Below are 24561 nucleotides of genomic sequence, written 5' to 3' on the forward strand. Positions count from 1 at the left end.
ATTTGCCACGAGGAATATTTATTTTATTATAATTTGGGATTTTTTTTTCTTGTGCCAAGACCTTGGTACAAACTGTCATCTACTACTCTTGCTCAAGGACTCTAAAAATCTTTGCTTGTGAGGGGGGATCCCACCTTTAATAATATCGATTTGGATTAATTTCTACTTTTTAGTTATTACTTGAATTAATTACTCAACAACAGTTATGCTTGGGTTTGTTAGCAGGAAACTAAGAAGCAGTGATCAATTTAGTGACTGACAACATTGTGTGTGTTAAGAACGCTTTTCTTTGATTACTGACCTAAGATTTGATGCTATTGTTATATTCATTCATTCCATTTTAATCAGATTTTTTTAAAGGATTCCGAAGTGGTTTGAATATTTATAAAGCACTAGACGTAAATTTTTGAGCTCTCTTGACTTTTGTGCTGAGTTACTTGATTGCTTTCATATTAGGTTCCTTTGCTTTTGAATTAGGCTCCTGAGCACTTAAATGGGATGTTTTGACATTGGATGTCTAAAAATTCTTTATTTTAGTACTTAAATATGGCCAGAGTTTGTTGTGGGTGCTTTTTCTCCATCTGCACCCCTGCTTCTCCCCCAAGATAGCTGTGCAAAACTCATTACTTTTTACTTGCATGGAATCTTATGACATCTGAACTTTCTGGAACGAATCCTTAAATTCAAACCAATTTTGGTCCATACCACCAAATTCTAATTGGTTTTTACCCCAAAACAGTATGTTTCACATGTATTTGATGTGAAACACATATTGACTCTTACAAAGATTGGTCAGAAGTAGATATGCCATTTAGGTTAGGTCTTTTGAACCTCAGAAAAAGTGTGGCAGGACCTGGGCAGAGTTCTGACTTAGTGATGAAACTGGAAACAGGACATTTCATGTGGTTTTGGGGTTTCATAATGAAAGTTTGACATAGTTCAGATCATCAATCAGTTCTAACCATTTGCTTAAACCTAAAGTTTTCCCCTTTTTTGAGCTTATAACAACTATCAATAGATTTTCGAGGAAGTGATTCTATTGTACTACCTGCTTCAAGAAAAGAACGGTTGTCTCATTGAGGACTACTGTGTAAGAAGTCACTGCCATTTTAACTCATTAGAAGAAGTGTCTAGTCGTATGTAGCTGACTGGTTCTTATGTAGCAATAGCAATAGCTGTGTTGGCCCAGGCTTTTTGCACAGTAACCTTCAGTTTTGCTTGGACTATGTGACAATACCATCCTTGATCAAAATGTTGTCTTAAAACTGTTTGGAAGCCTCATGCTTTATATTAGTTCAAAGTTTTCTTTGAGGAAAGACATTCTGTAGTTTTGGTTAGAGGATGTCACTTGAATACACTGCAGACCAATATGGCTAAACTCTGGCTGTTGTAAATAGGGTGTTTTTTGGTGGGGAGGTAGTGCTTGTTGGTAATAGCTTACATCTGTGATATTAAGCTGCTCAGTACAATGTTTTCAGTATCTCGGCAAGCTCAAAAATTAATACAGGTGCCGCTTGAACATGTCCCTGAAATAACACTGCTTATTAACCAAATCCTTTGACATAACAGTTTGCAATTCCAACCCTCCACCCCCATCCCTTGCCTACTAATTATCTAGTGCCTTGGAAAGTCAGAGTTTTAACAGAGATAACCCCTCAAAATTAAGTATCTTCCCACAGATGTACTTTAAAATGATATCTTAAGCACCCATCTACCAAAGTGTAACCTGAGGGCTGTTAGTGGTCTGTAGAACACTTGTGTGACATAGGAGACGTGGCTGACTACATAAAGCTGACTTTTTTTCTCCTCACTTCAAGTTCCTGAATTGTTTTAAACATGAAGTATAACCTCCTCTTACAAATTTTCTTCGTAAGTGATTGCTGGAGTTGGCACATGGAATTTGAATCGGCAAGGGGTGGTCTGTACCACCAAGAATGGAGGAGGCCCACATAAATCCTCTTTCAAGATGAAGTTCATTCTTTAAGTGGTTCGCAGATCCCATACCTTAAAGTCTGTCTTGTCTCTGTTACAACTGGCACAAAAACACTGTGACGTCCTTAGGAAAGAAACTGTTCTTCTACAGAGCAGGAGCAAAACGGGCAAAAGCAATGTGAGCTGTCCCTCATTGCTCCAGTGAAGTGCCTCAAAGCTACCTCTATGATGTTCAGCTCCTATGCCCATATTTCTGATGAGATTTCTCCACTGAGACTTTCATCAAGGGCACTAATTGATGCTAATTATTGTCAGAATTTGGGGGCTGTAGACACTTTCCTGTTAGTTTTTAAGCTAACTTGGATTTGCATTGACATTGCAAAAGTAAAAGATTCTCTATTTTTTATTATGAATCTGTATAGCCCTTCAGTTGCTATCCCTTATGAAGTTTGTCTTGCTTTTGCTTCATTATTTTGGATATTTAATTTACCTTGGTGTGACTTGTTTGGCAGCAAGAGGTGAACTAAAATAACCATCCTGGTTAAATCAGCAGATAAATGTATTTTTCCCCAATAATAAAATTGTCTTAGTCAAGAGAGATGCACTTGTCACACTGATTTATGCAGAATGGGTGTGGTAATCTGACAAAAAGTTGTTTATCTTGTATTGAATTTGCACACTCCTACCTAAATCTGTCTTGTAGGAAGGTTCTTTTAATGATTGAAATATATTGCAGAAACAGTTTCTGAGACTATCCTCAGATATGTAGTCAGTAGAAAGGTGTCCGTTTGGTATGTGAGCGTACACATCTGTAAACTAAATGGCACATCCCAATATAAAATACAACACTATGGGACATAATCTCGATATCTGATATTTCCTAGGGGATTCTTGGTCTGTAAACTAAGGAGTGCATTACATGTAGCCATGTTGTAGGTTTTTCACCTCTGACAGATACAGTAAGGATAATTTACTTCGCTTAATAAGCAATTAAGTAAAGTTTAGTACAGCTGACTATTACAAGTTAAATATTCATTTTATGTAACCGTTTCGGATCATCATATATGAAAGAACGCAAATGAATCAAAATTGCTTATGAAAATGCGAGAGGAGACAACGGCTTATCTAGTATGCCTTTTTCACAAGCAGACTAGCGAGGCCGGGGCAGGTGTCAATCCAAAAACTAGCTTGCTATATACCTTCCCGTTTGCTGAGATGAATGTCACAGAATGTTGCAATGTGTATTGGCCACACATAGAATTCCTGGGTTATAATTAATTTGTGATTGTCACAGTCCGGTTGGCTAAGCTGTTTGGACTATAGTTCTAGATAAGAATTTTTCAAGGTTACATCCAGTGAAGAAATAACTAGGAAGTCAATTCTATATTGAAGTACCAGTCTGGGAAACATGTTAAATAAAGGTACAAAGTATGCATGGGTGTAGACGTGGGTTTGATTGTGTCTAACGTTGCACTGATCCACGAGGAGAGAAGGATGTGAAGTACAGATAGGGATAAACCCCGCCAGGAGTGAAGCCACTGTGGTGCTACTGGCCGTGTACGTTAACTTCTTGAAAGGTACTGGTTAGTAGTCTCCTTTTCCCCAGTGACCAGCAAACTGACCTGATACCCTCTTTTCTGTATGCTTCATTTGATGAAACAGAGCGCTGCTGTTCTGTTGTAACACTCTCTAGGAACCAGTCAGAATTTCCCTCTAGAGATTCCTGCTGAACTGTAGCCTGTCTGCATCACCTCCCACACAGGCCGTTACTTAAGACTTAACGCTGATGGCCACATGTCAGAAATAAAAATGTGCAAAACCCAATCACGACATGATCTCTGCACACAAATCTGATAGAGCACTCTAGTGCCAATTCTGTTGTGGTTTCAGGTCATATCCTACTTGCACTACATATGAATCATCCCACTGACTTCAGGACTTGGCCCACAATGCCCACCAACTTAGTTAACAATAAGGGAAAGTGTTGAGGCAACATCCACTTCTGGTATGCATTCTGTAACCCAGCTAGTGAGAGAGGCACTAACTAGATTCAGCAAGAGCCATCTCATCCCAGGGTTTAGAAACTGGACACACACAAACTTTCTTCTACTAGTATGTCCTTTTAGGAACACCTAATCTAGTCCAAAATGTATTTATTTCTAAGATTGTGGTGGTTTTTAGTAAATTTCATATTTGTCTTTTCAACTATTTTCTGTTTATTTTTCTAAATAAATACGAATAGTTGCTTTATTTCCCACGGGCTATCCTATTATTAAAGTTGATGCACGTGAATGTAAGCAGGCATAAAAGTCAGTTGGTAAGCCTGTTAGCAAATTTTCACTATAAAGATCAAGTATTAGTATTTTGAATCAGTGAACTACATTTCAACAAACTGTATATTGATCAGAAAAATGCGATTATTTCAAATTCATAATTGCAGGCACAATAGTTTCTAATAACTTTTGTTTTCTATCCTAAGCAAAGTTTTTGGGGTTTTGTTTTTTGCTTTTGTTTTTTGTTTTGTTTTTTTTACACTGATCAGTGTGCAATCTATAACAAACAACAGAAGTAGGTGATTGTAAAACATTTTAAGTTAATCAGTGTAGTATGCAGCTTATAGAATACATATAGTTTCAATAGCAGTTATTTTTCATAACCATTTATCTTGAGCATAGGAAGCATATGCATGATTATATAATTAACAGAATATTTGTTTGTCAGTGTTTGCTTAGCATGCATAATAATATCATTATTAGGCCTCCTGTGCTCCAGTATTATCAGCTTTTTATCTCCCCACTCTTGTAATTTACACTCTGCTTTTTAGATTAATCACTTTCTGTTTTCACTTGAGCATTTTAAGTCACTTGGACTAATATAGGATTGTACTTTTAGAACATGTATTTAAACGTTCTTTGTTGCAGCTATAAGCCTTGTTAGATGTCTTGTTTTTTTAGATATTCTGTCGTCAAACTAAGGGCATCTCCCCCTAATATTCTGTACTTTCTTTAATCTCCCCCATATGCATTGCCACTTCCTTTTGGCATTTTCCTTCTTTCCTTCAGTTTAATTTGGTGGTCAGCATTTTTTTCATCTGACAAAGTTTAGTGCAACAGGCTAGTTAGAAAAGATTAAGTATGATACAGTGTTGACCATCTCCATGATTTCCACCAAGTTCGTGTTGAGCTATTTGTTTCACGGTTTGTTTGTTCTTTTAATCATTTGAATATAATAGTAAATGATTCTATCTTTGAATTCTATTGAGTGCATCTGTTGGAAAAAGATCCGTTTCTCAGTAAACAACCTGCTAGACAGCTATCCCTTGATCATGAGCTAAAGAAAATGTCATTTACGTTTTCCCCTTGTTTTTTCTTTATAAAGCATGTTTCTTATTTTTCTTTGTAAAGCATACACCCTTTCAGTAACAATTTTACTAATCTTTTGCAGCACAGAAATACAGCTTTTAGTGTTTCCACTGTATTCTACCTTCACTTACACTTCTTAGAATAACAGTATTTTAAAACATTATATCCATTTTCAAGCTTTGCTTCTGAGATCATGATCTATTTTGTGCATTGCTGAATATGATAAATATTTTATGCATTTCACCCTATTACCATTTTCTTCTTTTTGCAGGCCCTGCATGATGTTTGTGTTTATTTCAGTAGATGTCAGCTCGTGTTTCTTTTACCTAATTTTAATACACTGCTTTTGGTTATAGTAATACATACATGATGATATGCTTACTCATCGAAGCATGTATTGGTTTACTTTTTGTGTTTAGAGGTCATAGCGGGCTTTGTGTATTGTACATTATTATCTCCCTGTTACCTACTTGAAAACTTGTTCTAGTTTTGTATTACAGTTCCTGGTGACATTTTCTTCATGTTCTCACTTGGAATTATTTTGGGTACATGAGTTTGACATCCATCACTTAGCCTCTTTCTTCTTAGGAAGTCCTTATAATACAGCATGTCCACACTTATGCATTTTGTCAATAAAGGGGTTTTTCTCTCATCTCTTAGCTTGGGCAAACTTGTTGCTTTCAAGTCCATTCGGTTCACTTGGTCCTTTTTCCAGTGCATTATGGGGAAGAAATGGTCTAGCCTATGCCCATTTTTTGTGAACATTTTACCACCTTGTTCACTTTTACTGGATGGTTTTTACCCTGCTCTATAGAACAGAGGCAGCTACAACTGTCAGGCCTGGCATTTTGGTGAGGAACTGATTATTACATCCCCCCCCCCCCTTTTTTTTTTCTGGTAATGACATGAGTGATGCATCGCTGTTCAGGGTGTCAGTGACCTGAGCACGCCTGACCTTTGTTTACACGTGCGCAACAACCCTCCTCGCTGCACCAACTCTCTACTGCACATCATCCCCGGAAAAGGCCTACTCTTCCCTGTGCAACTTGCCACGGGGCTCCCGATTCCAGCCTCCTGTCCTTCTTGTGCCGCAGGGTCTCTGAAAACGGCGCCTCCTTGTTTCTCACTTGCCCCCCAAAATGCCGGATGGAAGACCCTCCTTTCTTTACCCCTGTGCGGTTGGGTGTGCAGGGCAGATGAACTGGGTTGTCTTGTGCCACCTGCAAGTCCTTCTGGGAGAGAGGTGGGGAACAGCATTACAAGTCGGTCCTAGAGTTGCCCCTTCATCCCTGGCAGCCAGGAACTTGTGTTGCCCCTGCAGGTGCCCGAGTGGGAAAGCACTGGGCCTTCCCAGGGGGAATACTGGGCTGCGGGCTGGGGCCTGGCCCCGGAGCTGCACCTGCACCTGCCGGGCAGGCGGCGAGGGCCCACCACCCCCGCGGCGCAGGATCGTGCCCGCCCGCCCAGATCCGCCTGGCGCCCCGCGGCGCCCTGTTATTCTGGGTATTGTGTGTGCAATAAACGCCGAGCCGCCTCACTCCAATCAAGCTGATTACAAATTCTTGCGCGTCCTGTGCCGGAAACCGCACACCCCTCCCTTCCCCCCCCCCCCCCCCGCTACACTCACCTCCTCGGGCGGGCAGGGCTTTCACCCCCACCCCCCCCCCCGCGCTTCACCTCACCCCACCCCAGAGCGGCTCCTTCCACCCCGCCGTGCACTCCAGCCCCGTCCCCCCCTCCTCGTCCTCCTCCTCCTCCTCTTCCACCTCCTCCTCCTCTTCTGCCACTTTCTCTCTCTCTCCCAGGACGCGTCGGATGATCCGGGGCCGCCGGGGAAGGGCTCCGGGCAGCAGCAGGGAGGCTGCGTCGTCGTCGTCGTCGTCCTCCTCCTCCTCCTCCTCCTGCTGCTGCCGCTGCCGCTGCTATCTCGGGCTGTAAAAAAAAAAAAAAAAAAAAGCCGGTGGCCTCGGTGTTATTTTGTATTAAAATGAGGAGGAGGAAGAAGCAGCAGCGGCGGCAGCAGAGGCAGCGGCGGCAGCAGGCAGCGCTGGCGGAGAGGAGAGGAGGAGAGCAGGATCTGAGCAGGGGACGGCGGCGGCAGCAGCAGGAGGAGGAGGAGTGATGAGTCAACTAATAATTTAATGGGGACAGAAACAGGGAGAGGGAGGGGAGGGGAGGGGAGGGGGGGAGCGAAGCGAAGCAGAGCAGCTCCGTCCGGGGACACACGCACACACACAAACATGTCCCTGTAACATCCAGCAACAACCACCCCACTGGCCTAAATAACCATCCTGCTCGGCCAGGCAGGGGCAGCAAGAATTAGAGCCTGGGATTTTGTTGTTGTTGTTGTTGGTTGCTGTTTTTTTGGTTTTTGTTTTGTTTTTTGGCAACCTTTTTCCTTTCCCTTCCCCCCACCTCCTTTTTTTTATTATTACTATTTATTTGGAGTAACTCTTCCTGGAGTTCTCTATTCCTTTTTTTTTTTTTCCTTTTTTTTTTTTTCTTTTTTTTTTTTTTTTTTTTGGTTAATCTAGAGAGAGGAAGAGCTATAGATAGAAAACTTCTTTTTGAATGATAATTTCTCCCCCTCCTTTTTGGACTGGGAGGGAGTGAAATCATTTTACTTTTTGGTGGTGGTGGTAGTGGTGTGCCTTGTGTGCGCGTGTTTCCTTCCTCCTCTCCTCCTCCTTGCTTTCTCTCTCGAAACAGCCCCGGTAAATGAGAAGAGACAGGTCTTCTCTGCCAATTTTTTTCTTTTTTTTTTTTTTTCCTTCTTTTTTACAGATCAGCAAGGTGAAATTAAAAGTGGCATTTTAGTGCCTTTTTTCCTGCAGTTTTTTTTTTCTCTCCCCAATAGAGATCTTTGGGGCTAAGGTTTAGGCAGAAAGTTTGGGGGCTTGTTAGTATTTGTGGGGGGGAGGGGAGCACATTCATTTTTTGTGTGTATGTGCTGTTCTGCTGTAGGCTTATTGGAGAATAACAGTGTAAGTGACAGCCTAGAAGTAGACTTTCTGCTCTTCACGCTGGATAGAAAAGCTTTTTTGCCCACCTTGTCACTTGCTCTTGTACGCATTGATTTTATTTTTGAAAGGACAGCCAGGCTTAAGCTGTCTCCGGCTCAATTAAAAGCTGTAACTTTTTTTCATTTTTAGTACTACACTTGTCTGGTCAATTTGATCTTCATTTCCTTTTTCCATTCCTAAAGCTTGAAAGGGTATTCTTAGTATTTTTTGTCGCTAGCTATTTTGCTCATGGCTCCTTTTTTTCTCACTATTTATTTTTGCCCCTCCCCTGCTTAGAGGAAAATAACAAAAAAGAAAGATAATAGAATTTTAAAGGAAGTAGCCTTTAGGTCTGCTGGCTTTTTGTTTGGGGTTTTTTTTTTCCCTTTTTTTAAAAAAAAAAAAAAAAAAAAAGGACCTAGAAAACATCAGTCTTGAACTTCTTCCTCTTCAAGAGCTCGAGCTGCAAAGGAAACCTCCTTTGTTTTTGTTATTTATATGCTGTCAAGTTTTGAAGTGGTGAGTTTCGGGTCGGTTTTGCTAATTTCACTCAGAAAACTGCAGTGTTTCTGTTTCTAGATAGTACTTTGCTTCTTTGTCTCTTTAAAAGGTCACAGGGAAAGCTTGGCCTGGATTGTGAAAGCCATATGGAACGGATAAGAGAAGAGCCTCTCTTAAATGTGATTAGGGTTTTTAGAGGAGGGAGGGCGGGGAGGAAAGAGGAGGGGAAAATGCAGGGGAGGGGGTTATTTAATGAGAAGTTAAAGAAATGCTGTAATACTATTATATTTCAACAATAGAAGCTAATATGCTGAAGTTCATTCAAAACGTGGTCCCTGTGTGTCCATGAGTACAATCTCTGAAACTATACCTGGAAATTCTGACCTTATATAAATGGCTTAGGTAGAAACTTGTAGCTATAAAAGATGTTTAACAAGAGCCCTGAAGAAACTCTTGGCCTGGCATAGGTACAGAAAAAATAGTTAATCTGTAGCACTGTCTTGCTGGGCAGGCCATGCTGATTTGTTGCTCATCACTATTTCAAACCTGAGGTTTTGGTGAACTTTAGCCTTGGGCATGGAGTTTAAATGAGTAAATTAGGTGTTTTATGTGCATGCAATTTAACTTTGTAACATAAGGCTTTTTCTAAGATGACTAAGTGGTTAAAACATGCCTATGGATAGGTATTCCAAGGCCAATTTAGAATGACCTGTTTGGTGGTTTGGTAGTAGTCAATATGTTAACTAAATTGTGATCCATCACTCCTTTCCACTGTACATAATATAGTGCCATTTTGACTCAAGATGACTAGATACTTCTTGTAACAATGTTGGTACCCAACTGTACTTTTAAGTTACCGAAAGTGACTGGGATTTTCTTCTTTATAGCTTTATTTAAGTTAATCCTTTTATTCTCAAGAGAGAGACTAGTTTCAGAAAAGCAGCCTTAATAGTACCACAGCATCCTAAGGAAATGCTGCTAGACATTAATCAGTGAACCTCTTCGTGTTTTCATTAGACTGAAGTTAATGCAACAAAAAAAGTAATTTCAATTTCAAAAGTGGCTAAAAGAGGCACGTTTATTTGTTAATTGGACCTATAACCAAGACCGCAATTAACGTTAAACCTTTGGTTCTTCGTGTGTTATCTCGAGCGTAAGGATAAGACACCATTATTTTCTCAACTTTAGTCACTCGGTACCATTCTTAAGGTTGCTTGTAAACATCCAGATTAATACAGATTCTTCTTGGCTGGGTTGGACAAATCAGCCTATGTTCAAATAAGAAAAAATTGTTTATAGAATTACTGATGTACATACCAACATTACAGAATGTATGGTAGCTCCCAAGGTATCCATACCTAAATAGCTTTGCAGTGAAACATGTACAAAATGTGTTGAATTACTAGGCAACAGAAAGTAAGTAGCAATTACCCGATTCATGCAAATCTTTGTAAATATGACTCCCCTAGTATTAGTATTTGTATTCAGTAATGTAAATATTACTTCATAAAATGAATATCTAATCACCTGTCCTTAGTGATTATACTATATGCATGACAAAATAGACAGCGTGGTCATACCTCAATCAGAAAAGGGCAGAAGATTCTAATAAAACTTGAATAATGATAAATGAATCCCAACCAGGTACATGCACACTTATTTTCAGTAACTGACTGTTTTCATGGTTATTCAAATAGATTCTTTGTGAATAAAATCTTTTTTAAAATCATTCTATATGTTTTGGGCTAGGGATTTATAAGAGGGAGACAAACTAGGAACAGGAATTCTAGTTAAGTTGTTAACAGGAAATATAAGCATGCCAAGATGCACCTTTTCTTAATTTGATACTGAAATTGCTTCCGTTGTTTTGGTTTCAAACATCTGTGCCAGTACCTAACTTTGCATCACCAGGAGTCTGTGTGCTGAGCTACCCTAAATTTCTATAGAAATTGTAGTTCTTCTGCATGAGATTTATAGAGTGTTTCTCCTCTTTTTCTCTTTATCCCTCTCTTTTTTTCAGGACCTCATATTTGACTTATCCTGAAAGCTTAACTGCATCTTAATTATCATGTCTATAACTTAAGTTTTTAAAAGTTAGTAAACACTTCATGTAAAATAGCTTAGAAGAATGTAAAAACGAACCCCATCCAATCAAATTTGCTAAGAAATCAATATGCTCCTCTAAAGTTATGATGTTCTCTTTTATTTATGAGAAGAGAACAATTTAGTTAGAAAATATATATATTTTTAAATAAAAGCATCTGTGATATTTGTAGCAATGAGTATTTTGGAATATATACTTTGAAAATCACCCTCACCTATTTAATTCCCACTCTAATGAATTCATGAGAGGAAAATGCCTTTTCCTAGGCTGCCCATTTGTTCTAGCATACTTTAGTTAGCTTTAACAAAATCCTTGAATCATGCAATCTTCTAGTAATTTGGAGAATGAAGTTTATTTTTTGAAGACAAATTTATTACCTTTTTATAGAGACCTCTTTTGAATACTTGAAATCTTCATTTATGCTTACTTATGAGCTTACTATACATACATGCTCTACACATGTGTAAACTGTGTACATACACGTATATGCACACGTGTACAACATTTCTTTCTTTTTTTTTTTTTCTTTTTTTTTTTTTTTTTTTTGAATCATGGCAGGTGATCTTTAGAGGCGGGACTGAGCATGGATCATTTGAACGAGGCAACTCAGGGGAAAGAACATTCAGAAATGTCTAACAATGTAAGCGATCCGAAGGGTCCACCAGCCAAAATTGTGCGCTTGGAACAGAATGGGAGCCCATTAGGAAGAGGAAGACTTGGAAGTACAGGAACTAAAATGCAAGGAGTGCCTTTAAAACACTCTGGACACCTGATGAGAACTAATATTAGAAAAGGTAATATTTTTAATAATTCTGCACTGGAAAAATAATTATATTCAGTGGCATTTAGGGTAAAAACATACTTTTAGTACGCTTATAGTTCCGTGCTGAATATTTATTCTAAAAATATTTTATTCCCAGCTCTGATGTAAATCACATTTGGGAAATAGAAGCTTCATGCTTGGGTGGAGCATCTTGCTTTGCAGGGTGGAGTCTGACTCTCTTTTTTGTTTGTTAAGGTAAAGGCTAACTTAACGGTAGCTCCCATAATTAAACCTATTTTTTGTATTTAAAGAGAACTGATTATAATAAACTTACCCTTTGAGCAAGTTTTTGCTAAGCAACAGCAAACTTTATAAAAAGACGCGTAGGACCTCAAAAACTTTAATTCTTGCCTTTGCTCCCACTGATGCTCCAAGCTTAGAAAGGTCAGCAGTATTTCCATTACAGTTCCAAGTAGGTTTAAATGAGAGTACGTAAATCTTTAGGTATCACACTGGAAAAGTCATTTATGATGTCAATCTTTGCAGTTTGTTTTCTTAAGTACAATTCATTATTGAACAATGAACAACTTGGGTGTCATATTTTTCAGTGACTGGTTTGCTGTAATTAGACCTTCTCGCAAGGAAAAAACGGATTTAGAATCATTGATGGATGGCTTTTGTTTGCATTAGAATACTTTAAAATTAACTACAGTGTATGTGTATCTGTCTATATAGATAGATAGATACCCACACATCACTTTGACCATGTATTGCAGGCTTGTTAATTTAAATCAAAACATGCTGTATGGAATTTGGCATTTGTTTTAAAACGGCTTCTACATTTTTCTTAGTATAATTGGTATATGTTTATAATTCAGATTTTTCTTGCATTTGCTAAGCAAAGGATAAAATGCAACCGAGACTATTAAACACACAAAGTTAGAAGGCAGTGGAATTTCATTGTGTCTGATGCATAACATTTATCATACAATCATTTATTTTTTCCTCGGTTTGGCGAAAACAAAGAATATATTGATCCTCAAATGAACAGACACAGCAGTCCGTATTGTTAGATCTTTATCTATTAAAAATGGAAAAACAGCACTTCAGCAAATTCTTTGGCCTCTGCTCATGATTACCCTATTTATTGATTGTTTGCCAAGAATGTATGCATCTTAAGAAAGCCAGGGTAAGAGCATTAAAAATATAATTTATTACGGCTTTTCAAACAGAGTGCATTAATATTGTACAGTGAAGCACTGGGGCTATATAAAAAGGACTTTCTGACGCCTGCAAACATATATAAGTTCCATAAATTCCTAAATAGGAGATTTCAGCTGTCTCTGGTATTATGTGATATTTGCACAGCAAACTTTAATGCCAGGACAGTTTTAGACAAGGATTCTACAGACTTCACTGCTTCTTATGGCAGACATGATGTTTACACAGACTCGTAAACCTTCAGCAAAAGCTCTAACACTGCCTTCAGGTTTAAATCATGTTGTATTTTTAGCACTGAACACTGACCAATGCTCTCCCCTCTAATACTAGAAGGTTATAAAGTTGCTGCACTTGGAGGTCTTGCCAAGTGCTAGCAAGAGTGATCAGCCAGCTGAGATTGTGCTCTACTGTATAACATTTTTCACATTAACAGAAGGACACTAGTGACAGTTTGCTAAAAGATTTAGCAGCTTGATTTGTAGTCAGATGATACCTTTATCACACTACGAGGGATCCACCTTTCATATCCACAATATACATCAAAATCTGGTCAAGAGGTCGTCTTGGTTTTTAAAAGTTGTTTGTTTTTGTGTTGTGTAATTTATAGGACAACATAATATGTTTTTGTTTGTTGCATAAAATGAAATACCAGTGCATGGTGCATGTAGTAATCCTAAATGTAGCCAATGGTGGTTGGGGGGGGGGCATGGAGATGGAGGAATAAAGAAACCAAATACAGCATTTTGCACCCTCTTTAACTCTTTTTTTATGTGCAGGGCTAATACTGCATATGAAACTAAAGTGCTGTATACATTTTGCCTACAGATATCCAACAGTGACACCACTATATGACTTTGATCTCCCTCTTTCAGTCAGGTAGTGCTCTGGGAGTTTAGGAAAAATACTGCTTATAAGCCGTGTGTGTGTGTGTGTGTGTGTGTGCGCATTTTGGAAAGCTCTCCAAAGTTTAATTAAAACCAATGAAAAAATTGCTAGTTTACATGTTCTATTTTTGCTCTGGTCTTTTCTGTCTTCCGAGTGGTCTAACTAGAAGATGATGTAAAAAAAAAAAAAAAAAAATATGACGCGCACAAAATAAAAATCCTCCTGAACTAAATCAATATTGGCAAGTCTTTAGCCTTGTCTTTCATGTAGAGCCTATTGGGCAAACTGGAGTTAGTGTGAGCTTTTCCAAGCAACTCTGAAGGGGCTCGTTTGCCAGCGATTGACTCTTTGAACAGATACAGTTTAAATATATGCTCTTAAAAGGTATCTTTTTATTATAATTTATTGTTATATGCAACAGTACTAATTAAAAGGGGGATAGAAGCATTTATATTTCTTATCAGCAATAAATAATCTTATCGGTCTATGGAACATCTTGTGCACCTTTACAGGTTAGAGGGTTTCTGTAAGACTAGAGGGCAGTGCTTATATAGAGGCATTAACATTGTAGGACTAATTGGAGATCCTGGGTGCCCTGTTAAAATAACCCTTGTCATCATTTATGCTAAAGATGATACCCCTCTGGCAGTCTGCCATAAGACAGTTCAGTGCATTTGCTTTTAACCCTTTTTGTTGTCATCGTGGAGCTTGATCCTACACTACTGAAGGCAGTGGAGGTTTTGTTGCTAACTTTGACTTCTTAATGGGATTGAGGCCTAACACTGCAGTTGTCTTGGAGTTCTGTGTGTGTGTCTCTCTCTCAACTAAGTTCAATTTTTAAGAAATTCACAAATGTGATTTCTAGAAAAATTCCTCTTCCCAGCAGTAAGAATTGTTTGGGTTTTCGTCCAAAAGATTGTACTGAATCAGAAAAAGACATGGGGAAATACTTTCAGATAGTAAAATGTGAAGTAGAAATAAAATAAATTAAAATGACTTTAAGATGCATCTCCCGTCTATAATCTGATTCTGAATGTATATTGTAAGGTAACTATATACCTTACTGTTTCAATAATGTATAAACTGCAAGTAATTTTAAAATCATATTTAAATGACCATTTTTATTCCTTAATATGATGCAAGTCTTTAGAATTACAATTTACTGATTTGGTTACACTCAGATAGTGAAGGCAGTAAGTTGGCATAAGTTTTGTTTTGTTTCCTTATACCTTCTTAATTTTAGTACGACCAAATGACAAAACGAAAAGGTGCTTTTTTTTTTTTTAGTTTAAGATAATTACGACTTCCTTAGCTATGCCAAAAATATTTTATGTTAATGGGCAAAATGATATAGATGGCACTTAAATGGCTTATGATCAGGATCTCTGCAGTATATTTGTAGTTTCTCTTACTACATGTTACATGCAACAAATCTGGACATAACAGAGAGTACTGACTTATTTCTCTTCAGTCAACCTTAATTCTGTAATCTATAGCAGAAAAAAGCATCTGTTTACAGAAATAGTAAGATATATTTGTATTCATGCCTTTCCACAATAATATTTTTATTTTGCAGAACTTTCTTTTGTTGGGTAGGAGAGTAGGGATGATCTCAAATACTTGGATATCCCTTGACACTTATTTACCAGTTCACAGGAATGTTATCTATTTATCTGTTGGTAAGCCTACTATCACAAGAATTAATATTGTATATTTTCTTCTTTTTTTTTTTTCTTTTAATAGGAAGTATGCTTCCAGTTTTCTGTGTAGTGGAACATTATGAAAATGCCATTGAGTATGATTCTAAGGAGGAGCATGCAGAATTTGTGTTGGTGAGGAAGGACATGCTTTTCAATCAGCTGATTGAAATGGCATTGCTATCACTTGGATATTCTCATAGCTCTGCTGCCCAAGCAAAAGGTAAATGTAACTGCTAAAGTGCACGGTAACTTGTGTTTATTGTCTGGGGGAAGAAATTCCTAGGATATCTTTTCAGAAATGTAATGCAGGTGGGCTTTCTACTCTTTGTAGATTGTCTCTAAACCTTTGTTTAGTTAACGCACATTTTGCTTCTGTGGAATGTTGAGGTAGATGATTATTTAAAAAAAAATGACTTGAAGTGAATCATTAGTATGCTTATTGACCTTAATAATCTGCTCCACTGAGGATCCACAAGGAAGTGTAAAGCATATTTGAGCAGATGGACTGTTGAGAGTCAACTTGCATTTATGACTGAATATCCAGCTCTGCTTCTTTTACTCTGTTCCTGATGGTTTTATGGACTATAAAGTATTTTTCAGTATTGAGTTCCTGCATTATTAAATCCTATATAATTAGTAACAGGGTTTATGAATTATTATATCTTGTCTTGGTGCATTCAGTAACTTAAGAAAAATTGGTTCTATACATAATATTTTAAAGATGCTTGTTGTAATGTATTTATGTAATTTCATAGTACTTGTAGCAATTTTTTTGTCTCCATCCTCAAACGAACATGGTAGCAAGGACTGTTTTATATGACTTAATTTCAGATTTTCTTTCTGCCCCTTGCCCCATACATTGCAAGGTAAGCTATTTTAATGAATACGTATATATTTTTGTGTGTCATAGGGCTAATCCAGGTTGGAAAGTGGAATCCTGTTCCGCTCTCCTATGTGACAGATGCCCCTGATGCCACAGTAGCAGACATGTTACAAGATGTGTATCATGTAGTCACACTGAAAATCCAGTTACACAGGTGAGTTACGTACCCACGTTGGGACACAAACTGCCATATGGCCACTATTATGACTAATAATAATATCCCTAGTTTTAATTCCCACTGTGCTGTGCCCAAAGCACAGAGGCTTATCTAATTTACTTTTAAGTTACTGTAATTCTTCTTAAGTTACAACATACCGTTGCAGAAAACTTTTATAGCTCTGATGCATAGATTTTCTTTGGATATCTCATTACAAGAATATTGCATTTTAGTCAATTAAATGATGCATTACAAGAAGGCATTTTACATAAAGTTTACTTAAGAGAAAAATATTTTTGCATATCATGAACAGTACCATCTGTGTGCGTTTTGTAAAAGAATGACTTGCTCACACTTATTGTTGCTGTCTAAGTTCTTAAATTTCACAGTAACAAAAAAGAAAAAATGGTTAATATATTAATGCTTTTCATGATCAGTCGTGAGAAAGCATTACACCTTAAATTGTTTTACCAAGCGCATCAGAGCAGGAAGGTAGAAGTAACATGAAAAAATAGTCGCCACATGCAGCTGATGTATAATTCATGCATCAATACAGCAGATGTGTTGTATAAAGTAATTAACTAATCGGAACAATCAGGAGACCGAGAGCAATCTCCAGATGCATCTGCTTGATGCGCAAAATGAAATCTGTCTGTCTTAAAGGAATGTTCTGCAGCAGGATGCAATCTTGTAATAATCCCTTTCCTAATCTATGTTTCAAATAGTTGCCCTAAACTAGAAGACTTGCCTCCTGAACAATGGTCTCACACAACAGTAAGAAATGCTCTGAAGGACTTACTGAAGGATATGAACCAGAGTTCATTGGCCAAGGAATGTCCCCTTTCACAGGTACTTAGCATAACATGTAATAAATAATAAAGCAGTATAGGCAATGCTGATGTGAGATTTGAGACTTCCTCAGACTGTAGCAAGGGTATGTGAAGAGTGGATCTGCCAAAATGCAGATTCATTTGACCACTTACAATCGCTCTTAAAATGCTCGATTCATTTTGAACATAGTTTTACAGAATTTTCCCTTAGGGAGCTGTGAATGACTGTTTCCACTGCACTAGATAAGACTAGAATTATGTCACACCAAACTGGATTGTAACTGGTTTAGTCTTCAGTCTTTGAACTGCTTTGATGTAACTGCCTTTTTTTCAGGCGTGTGTTGAAGTTGTTAAAAGGCTCCCTACTTACTGCTGTCAAAAGTACTATTGAATTTGACTGCTTGTTAGATAACCTACACTAGTTTTAAATGCTAATTCATAAAAGTAGACAGTCTATTTTGGCATACCATATGAGTGGGGGGAGAAAAACAGAATAAAGGTTCTTAATATGTTTGTTGTTAAAAACAACCAAAAGAAAATCAGTCATTTATTTTAACTAATCAAAATATATTTAACAGGAATAAAACCTTATATTATCCATTGCTAAACACTGAACTGCAGCTTTCCTTAAGGCTTTGTTGCATTGTTCTTTTTGTCAATTATTTAAACTGGCATGAAGGGAGATACTTATTTTCCTGTGCTGTGCAGCGAGTGTCCAGTGATATTGAGGTGGGAGCCACAGATTTATTGTTCTATTTTTTAAATGTATTTTGCTGTGCTGCATTTGAGATTTTAAGACAGAAATTGTGGTATAAATAAGTGATTCTGGTCATAGTTAGATGGGGAGGGGAAAAGAAACCCAGATTTTATTTATTTATTTATTTATTTCCCTTCCTCAGCCTACTTAAGTCCTTCAGAAGCAGAGCCATCGGTTGGTTTAAACAAGATGGCTATATCTAGCAGATACTTTAGCAAAGGTTGTTTTCCTCTCACTATATTTTTTTCCTATGGTTAGATTGCTTTCAGTGATTTGGCTTCAGTCTAGGAATTTTTGGAGTGGAAATAATCAAAATTATCTTCACTGGTTGCAAACCATTCCAGTAATATTTTTGCAAAACTATCTTGTATGTACCTACTGTACAAGCATGTCAGCTCTTGCACTGCTGGCTTATGGAGATTGCAGATAGTTTAGGATTTGCTCCACCTTAGTCTACCAGCTTTACTTTCCATCAATATATTAAAAAAAGTAGTACGTTGTTTGGCAACAGATTATCCAGCTGATTTTTTGGCATAGTGTCTTACGTTGCAAATTGTCTATATGTACTCATGATGCAATGACAAAACAGTAAAGCTAAAGGAATGCGTCTTTAGATTCCGCATGTACTTTTTGGTGGAAAATAAATAAATTCTACCTCTAAGTACTATTTAGTGAACACTGAATTGCCTTCCTCTAATTTTAAAAGGACTGTCACTTAATATTTAACAAGACCATCCAGGATCCCATGCAGGGATCCTGGTTTTCTCTGATTTTTGAAAGAACCCCCAATTTTTCAGTTAAAAAAGTAACCCCAAATCCATATTCTTCCACAATGGAAATGAAATATCGCTATGTGTATATCTATCTATCTGTCTATTAGTGGTGTTTCATTTAAGTCGCAGAAAAATGTGGATTTGGGGTTACTTTTTTAAACTAAAAGGATTTTTGTATATCGGAGAAAACCAGGATTCCTGATAATTGCTTGTGAGAGTAGTAAAATAAATGGTTACAAAATCCTAAAATTTGCTGTGCTATTTTATGGGTAACTTTTCCTTTCCCAAGTTTAAAGAATGCATTCTTTTTGTTTTTTACAGGTTGTTCTGGTTTTATTTCAATAGCGAATCTTTCTTTTCTTAGCTCCTTATCTAGCCAGGTACTGAAATATTTGGATTGCAAGTTAAAAATATCTTGAAGAAATTTGATCCCTTCGTGAATTTTTTTTTTTTTTTTTTATATCACACATGCTTACTCATGCATACATGCACACTACAAATTTCAGGAAAAATACATATTTTAGGACAAATGTGTGTAAAAAAAATGAACGTTTTTTTTTATATGGGCTGATCAAAGGTCCATTAAAACCGATGTAATTTTTTTCCTCTGACTTCAGGGAGTGGGTTTTTTTTTCTTTAAACAAGCCATCAGTATTTAAAACTTTGACCTAATCATGTCCTTTTAAATTGGCTAAATAAGATTAAATTGTTTCAGACCGAACAATGACTAATAGACTATATCCCTAAATACATTACTCTTTCATATGAAAGGCACTCTTTTGAGTCTATTTCCTAAACACTTTGAAATTTGCTCTGGAATGCATGTATTCTCAGTCCAGAGATCAGGAATAAGAACAAGTAACAAGCTTAAGGGCATCTTCTTCCTATCAGATCACGTAAGCACTGGTCTTTGCTCTGAGAAGAAGAGGTACTCATGGTTTATGCTTTTGTAGACATAGGTGCAGGTATGTTGTATTCCATCATAAAAATAAACCATCATAGTGACTTTATCATAGCTTTTATATGTTGTTATTGATGTAATTTTATTAATTGACAAATGCTTCAGACCAGAATCAAGGACATCTACCACCATCCTGGTTTAGGGAGAGAAGAGTTTTTGTAAAATAATATAAGCTGGTTTAATGTATGAACAGCATTGTTAATGCACAATTTGAGAGTGGGAAGTTAGAGAATGATAGCCTAAATTTAGAATTTGTCTACTCTGTCAGTTTTTTTTTGTGTGTGTCCAAAATAGTAATATTTCTGCACTGTAGAAATCAACTAAAATATATCTAGTAGGATTTGCTAGTATAGTTGTTAATGGGCAGTTAAAGCCATATAGACAAATATAATCTGTCCTTGTGATCAGGATTATCTGTCTAAATTATGCTTCTAAAATCATTGGGATGTATCTTTTGACTTTGCTACCTTTCCTATTTTGTCATTCGTTTTCTTTAACTTACTGTCATTGAAACTTCAGAGTATTGTGGTGTGTACTTTTGTCCACCACTCTTTTTTTTCCCTATGCTTTCCTCTAGCAAAATGCTATTTTGGCACTCTTGCACTGGTAAAAGGGGTGGAATACACAGCCTCTTCCAAGATTATTGTAGCTAACTTGTTCTGAGAATGTTGTGGCAACTCGCATTTTTCTTTTCCCCCTGAAGCCAAGTTTATCACTTGCCATGCTGGCCTTGATCACCAGGAATTCCCAGTGAAACAAATCTGAACCCAGTGAATAGACTGGAGGTACTATATAGCTCTAAATTACTGTGCAAACTTAAGAAGTCCAGAGGTTATTCTTAAATTCTGGCTGCAAGCAAGCAAGCTAAAAAGACAGCGACTAACTTCAAAAGATAATTTCGAACTCTTTTGAATTTTATAAGCTACAGGACATTTTGCATATTGGTGATTCCAATGTTAGCAAAAGATGTAAATGCAACATAAGGAACTTTCCATGTTTGTTTTATCCATTTTGGCTCCATTTGTGTCCTCCCTTATTATCTGTTGCTGGGAAGGAGACTGTCTTTTTAAATTCCATCTCCTGGGAGTTATGAATCGGAGCATTTACATGGTGTCCTTGGCCTTGCTTTCTACCCACTTTTGGCTATACCACTTCTAAGAAAACTGTAGACAAACTACCATAAATTCTTGGCCCCAGCTACACGCACCCAAGCTTTGAATTGCACAAAGTTACTATAACTTCTCTTCAGGCTCCCCTTGTATTTACTTGGATTTCAGTATTTAAAGATTAAAGATTAATTCTACCTCTGAACTTCCATTGATACTTTGGATTATATAGTACATGTTCTTAATAAATGAATACTAAGAAATTGGTCTATTTATTCACACTTGCACACAATCTGATATATTAGAGTAACAGCTCAGGCTGCTGGCCTGAGAATGGACTGGAAGTCTGAACCCAGAATTGTATCCATAGTTCTGGAACCAACTAATTGCATGCCCCCAGCTCATTGACTATATCCTTTATTTTAGTGTTCTCTTCTGTAAAACGGAAAGTTGATACCCTCTAAAAGAGGTGGCAGCGTGAGATTACTCACCCTCCTCTAAAAAGGGGCAGCAATGACCATTTGTTGAGCATCCCTGATCGCAGTCCCTGACCTCTTTTATAAAACCACTCCTAGCAAGCTGCTACCCACCCCCAGAAGCTGACTTTTTAATCTATCAAAATATGCTTATGAAAAGTAGTCATCAGAAAGGTTTACTGTTTCATTCCCTTTTTTTCCTTCATTCCCCTCCCCCCCCACCTTAAACATGATCCCAAACATTCAGATTATACTGACCTAAGGTTCAGGGTAGGCAGTATCCATTCCTGGTGTCAGTGACAGATTAAAGGCCTTGCTATGTTGTAACCTGTCAGGGCTTTAAAAAAGAGCTTTCTGTCCTTGGGGAGGGAAGCAGGGCAATGGAGGGAGAAGGCATTTTTTCCAGTTTTGAAATGGGTGTACAGCAGTCACCTGTAGCTCTCAAAAAGCCTGTGATATTTTTGGACTCCAGGATTTTATGCATAGTAATGTTATGTGAGGTATTTTTTTAGGATGTGTTACTTCTGATTTTCTTCCTCCCCCCGGCCCTCGTTCTGCTTTTCAGTGGGGTTTAAGGCTGTGCTCATGATACTGAGGAAGAGAATAGTTTTTTAGGTGAAGGGGAAACATATATTCTGCACATATGTCACAATGATGAATGCATGTATAGTACTAAGGTTTTAATAGCTTCATACTTGTGATTAGCGCACCCATCCCAAATGCATTCTGATCAGACTTAAGTAAACGGCATGCATTATGTATATAACATTTCCCTCCTCTTTCAAATATCAGTCCCTGAATCAGCAAATTGTTGTGTGTGTGGGGACCCTCCAAAACAGAGTTTGTGGGTGTCAAGATATGACGACATAGAACAAGTATTTTATGCACTTCACCTGACCTAGTAAATCTGCGTTAAAGAAGTAGGAATTCTGGCCACTATAGTAAATGATCAGCCTATTTAAAAGCTTCACTCTTTATTCAGCTGAATAAAATAGTTAAACTTTTTTTTTTTTTAAAGGGAGAAACCTTTGAGTTGCAGTTAATTAAGGATCATAATCTAATCCAATGGAAGCCATTAGGAGACCTTTTTTTTTTTCTCCCCTCCATTGGAACCAGAATTTGAGTTTACACATGTTTGGTAGATTCAAAATTGTTTTTAACAACAAGCTAAAAAGTGCTTTCCCACACCCACCAGCTTTTAATTTTACCTGCCCAGACCTGACCTGAAGTCCTTGGATTTTTGTATGTTGGTGGGGGGGTGGAGAAAACTCCCCACAACTAATAGCAACCATAACATCTAAAATTTAAGACGGAGTTGCATTCCTTATGCTGCTTTGGTTTTAAATATGTCATCAATTATTGCAGGGGAAATGCAGAACCTTGAGGGCCTTGCTCAGGTTTTGGCAAGTCAGCAACGGAAGAACTGACTTTTTAGAATATTTTTACTATTATACAGATTCACTCTCCTTAAGTCTGTACTTGTTGATGTGGTGCCTTTTTTATATAAAAGAATTTCTTTCAGCTTGCTGTGAAATCTAAAAGCATTTAACTATGTTTTTGCTTTATTAATGAAGATAGGCCAGGCAGTTGTAATAAGATGCAAAGCCTCTAGCTGCCAGGACAGTAATAACTGAAAGTTAATATCAGGATATCAGTAGATGAAGTAAAACATGTCCTGCCCTGTCTAGTTTCTGGTGGACAGGTGTCAGTATCGCAAGAGCCATTGTCACAGTTGTCAATCCTTTAACAGCCTCAACAAGAAAGTAGGCATGAAAATGGAGGGTGGCTTTTACTTGAGGTAAATCTTACAAGTCATTATTTTAAGCACATGTATGGGATAGCTTGAGGCTGTTTGTGCAGTTCCTTGTGTTGTACCTCCTCTGTGGAGAAGCAGAAGTAATTTTCAGTCTTTGGTACCATCTAGCTGCAACAATCCATTAAGAAATAGTTTAATAATGTGGCTATCTGACTTGTGTTAACTCAAGTCGCAAAATTGCAAACTGTGTAAGGCTAATTTTCCCTCCTTGACTCATGCTGCTGTTCTCTCTTTCACCTCTTAGTTGAAGATAGTCCCCTTTTAATTTAGGTAGTAGTTTTTGTCAGTTTGTCAGACTTCTAATGCAGCCAAATGTATTTTAATATTTAAAACAATTTTCTGTGACCTGAAAATGTATCAAAAGAAAAATAAACTTCTAATAAAGAGCTAGAAAACAGATGCATGTGAAACTCAGAACTGGAGACCAAAAATCATTGTCCCTGAGATTTCCTGGTTAATTCATTATTGAGTGTAGTGTGCATCTCAAACAAATGCAGTCTCTAACCTTAAAGGGTCTTGTTAGCACATGAATTCATTTCTGGGGGGTTAGTGAATCTGATCACACAATTTTCTTACAATGCATGAATTTAAGTCTGATAACACATGATGCTTGACACATCCTGTATGATGGTGTTTTTTTCTGAGTCAGTTATGCGAAAATGGCCTCAATTGTAGAGCCCCAGATTTATGCATTTCAGGGGAATACATGTATTTCAGGGACACTGCTCCCTACTTTCTATGTATTGGCTCATTTTGTTTATAATGGTGACTTTTTTTTTTTCCAGTCCCTCATCATGTGAATGTCTGTATCATATGGCTTTGAAATTTTAGGGAAGTGACAGGAATAAAACAAGGAACACAATGAAAATTACAGAAACAAAAAGTATCTATTATAAAAGCCAAACACTGTTTTAGTTCACTTTTCACTGTAATTATGATTCTGCTAGAAGCTATATAAAATAGCTAGTATTTAAAATGCTCAATGCAGTACCCTTCATATGCTACATGCTATGTATTTTCTACATATTTAGTGCCAGTAAAACAATAACCTATTTGTTAAGTATGAGGGATTTTTGTATCTTTTAATGCATCAGTCAGGTATTGTACCTGAGTTTTTAACGCCAGATTTTACTAAGACTTTACTAGAAGGTTAACAAGCCACTTCTCAGTTTTCTTTAAAGCAGGGTCTGCAAATAACAGGCTTATATTTTTTCTTTTATTGGAAAATGGTTGATTGTAGGGTACTGTAAGAGTATAAACAACATAAGAGATCCTTTAACATAACATAAGAGAGCCTTTAGTCGCTTTGCTTCCTAGCTTTGGAACTCATTG

The 24561-nt window shown here is 37.4% G+C and overlaps 1 protein-coding gene and 1 long non-coding RNA gene across 8 annotated transcripts in view; one reads left to right on the forward strand and one right to left on the reverse strand.

Moving 5' to 3' along the window:
* Positions 1–24561, forward strand: part of SATB1 (SATB homeobox 1) — a 109952-nt gene that overhangs the window by 10099 nt on the left and 75292 nt on the right. For 2 of the 7 annotated variants that reach the window (XM_090046584.1, XM_090046586.1), the window contains exons 1-5: positions 8218–8815; positions 11460–11695; positions 15514–15690; positions 16381–16507; positions 17236–17359. In XM_090046584.1, coding sequence (XP_089902710.1) covers positions 11485–11695; positions 15514–15690; positions 16381–16507; positions 17236–17359 — 639 coding nt within the window. In that variant the 5' untranslated portion in view covers positions 8218–8815; positions 11460–11484. Of the gene's footprint in view, positions 1–8216; positions 8816–11459; positions 11696–15513; positions 15691–16380; positions 16508–17235; positions 17360–24561 lie in introns of those variants that run through there. The other 5 variants (XM_090046583.1, XM_090046581.1, XM_090046582.1 and 2 more) reach the window with 5 other exon arrangements.
* On the reverse strand, positions 4033–8014 carry LOC149864706 (uncharacterized). Its single transcript, XR_016442236.1, has 2 exons — positions 7061–8014; positions 4033–6526 (listed from the first exon to the last, which is right to left on the reverse strand). It is a non-coding gene; the product is annotated as an uncharacterized LOC149864706 (long non-coding RNA).

Source organism: Crocodylus siamensis, chromosome 5 (genome assembly GCF_052110815.1).
Source record: "Crocodylus siamensis isolate JL-2025a chromosome 5, ASM5211081v1, whole genome shotgun sequence".
In the NCBI taxonomy this organism is placed as follows: domain Eukaryota; kingdom Metazoa; phylum Chordata; order Crocodylia; family Crocodylidae; genus Crocodylus; species Crocodylus siamensis.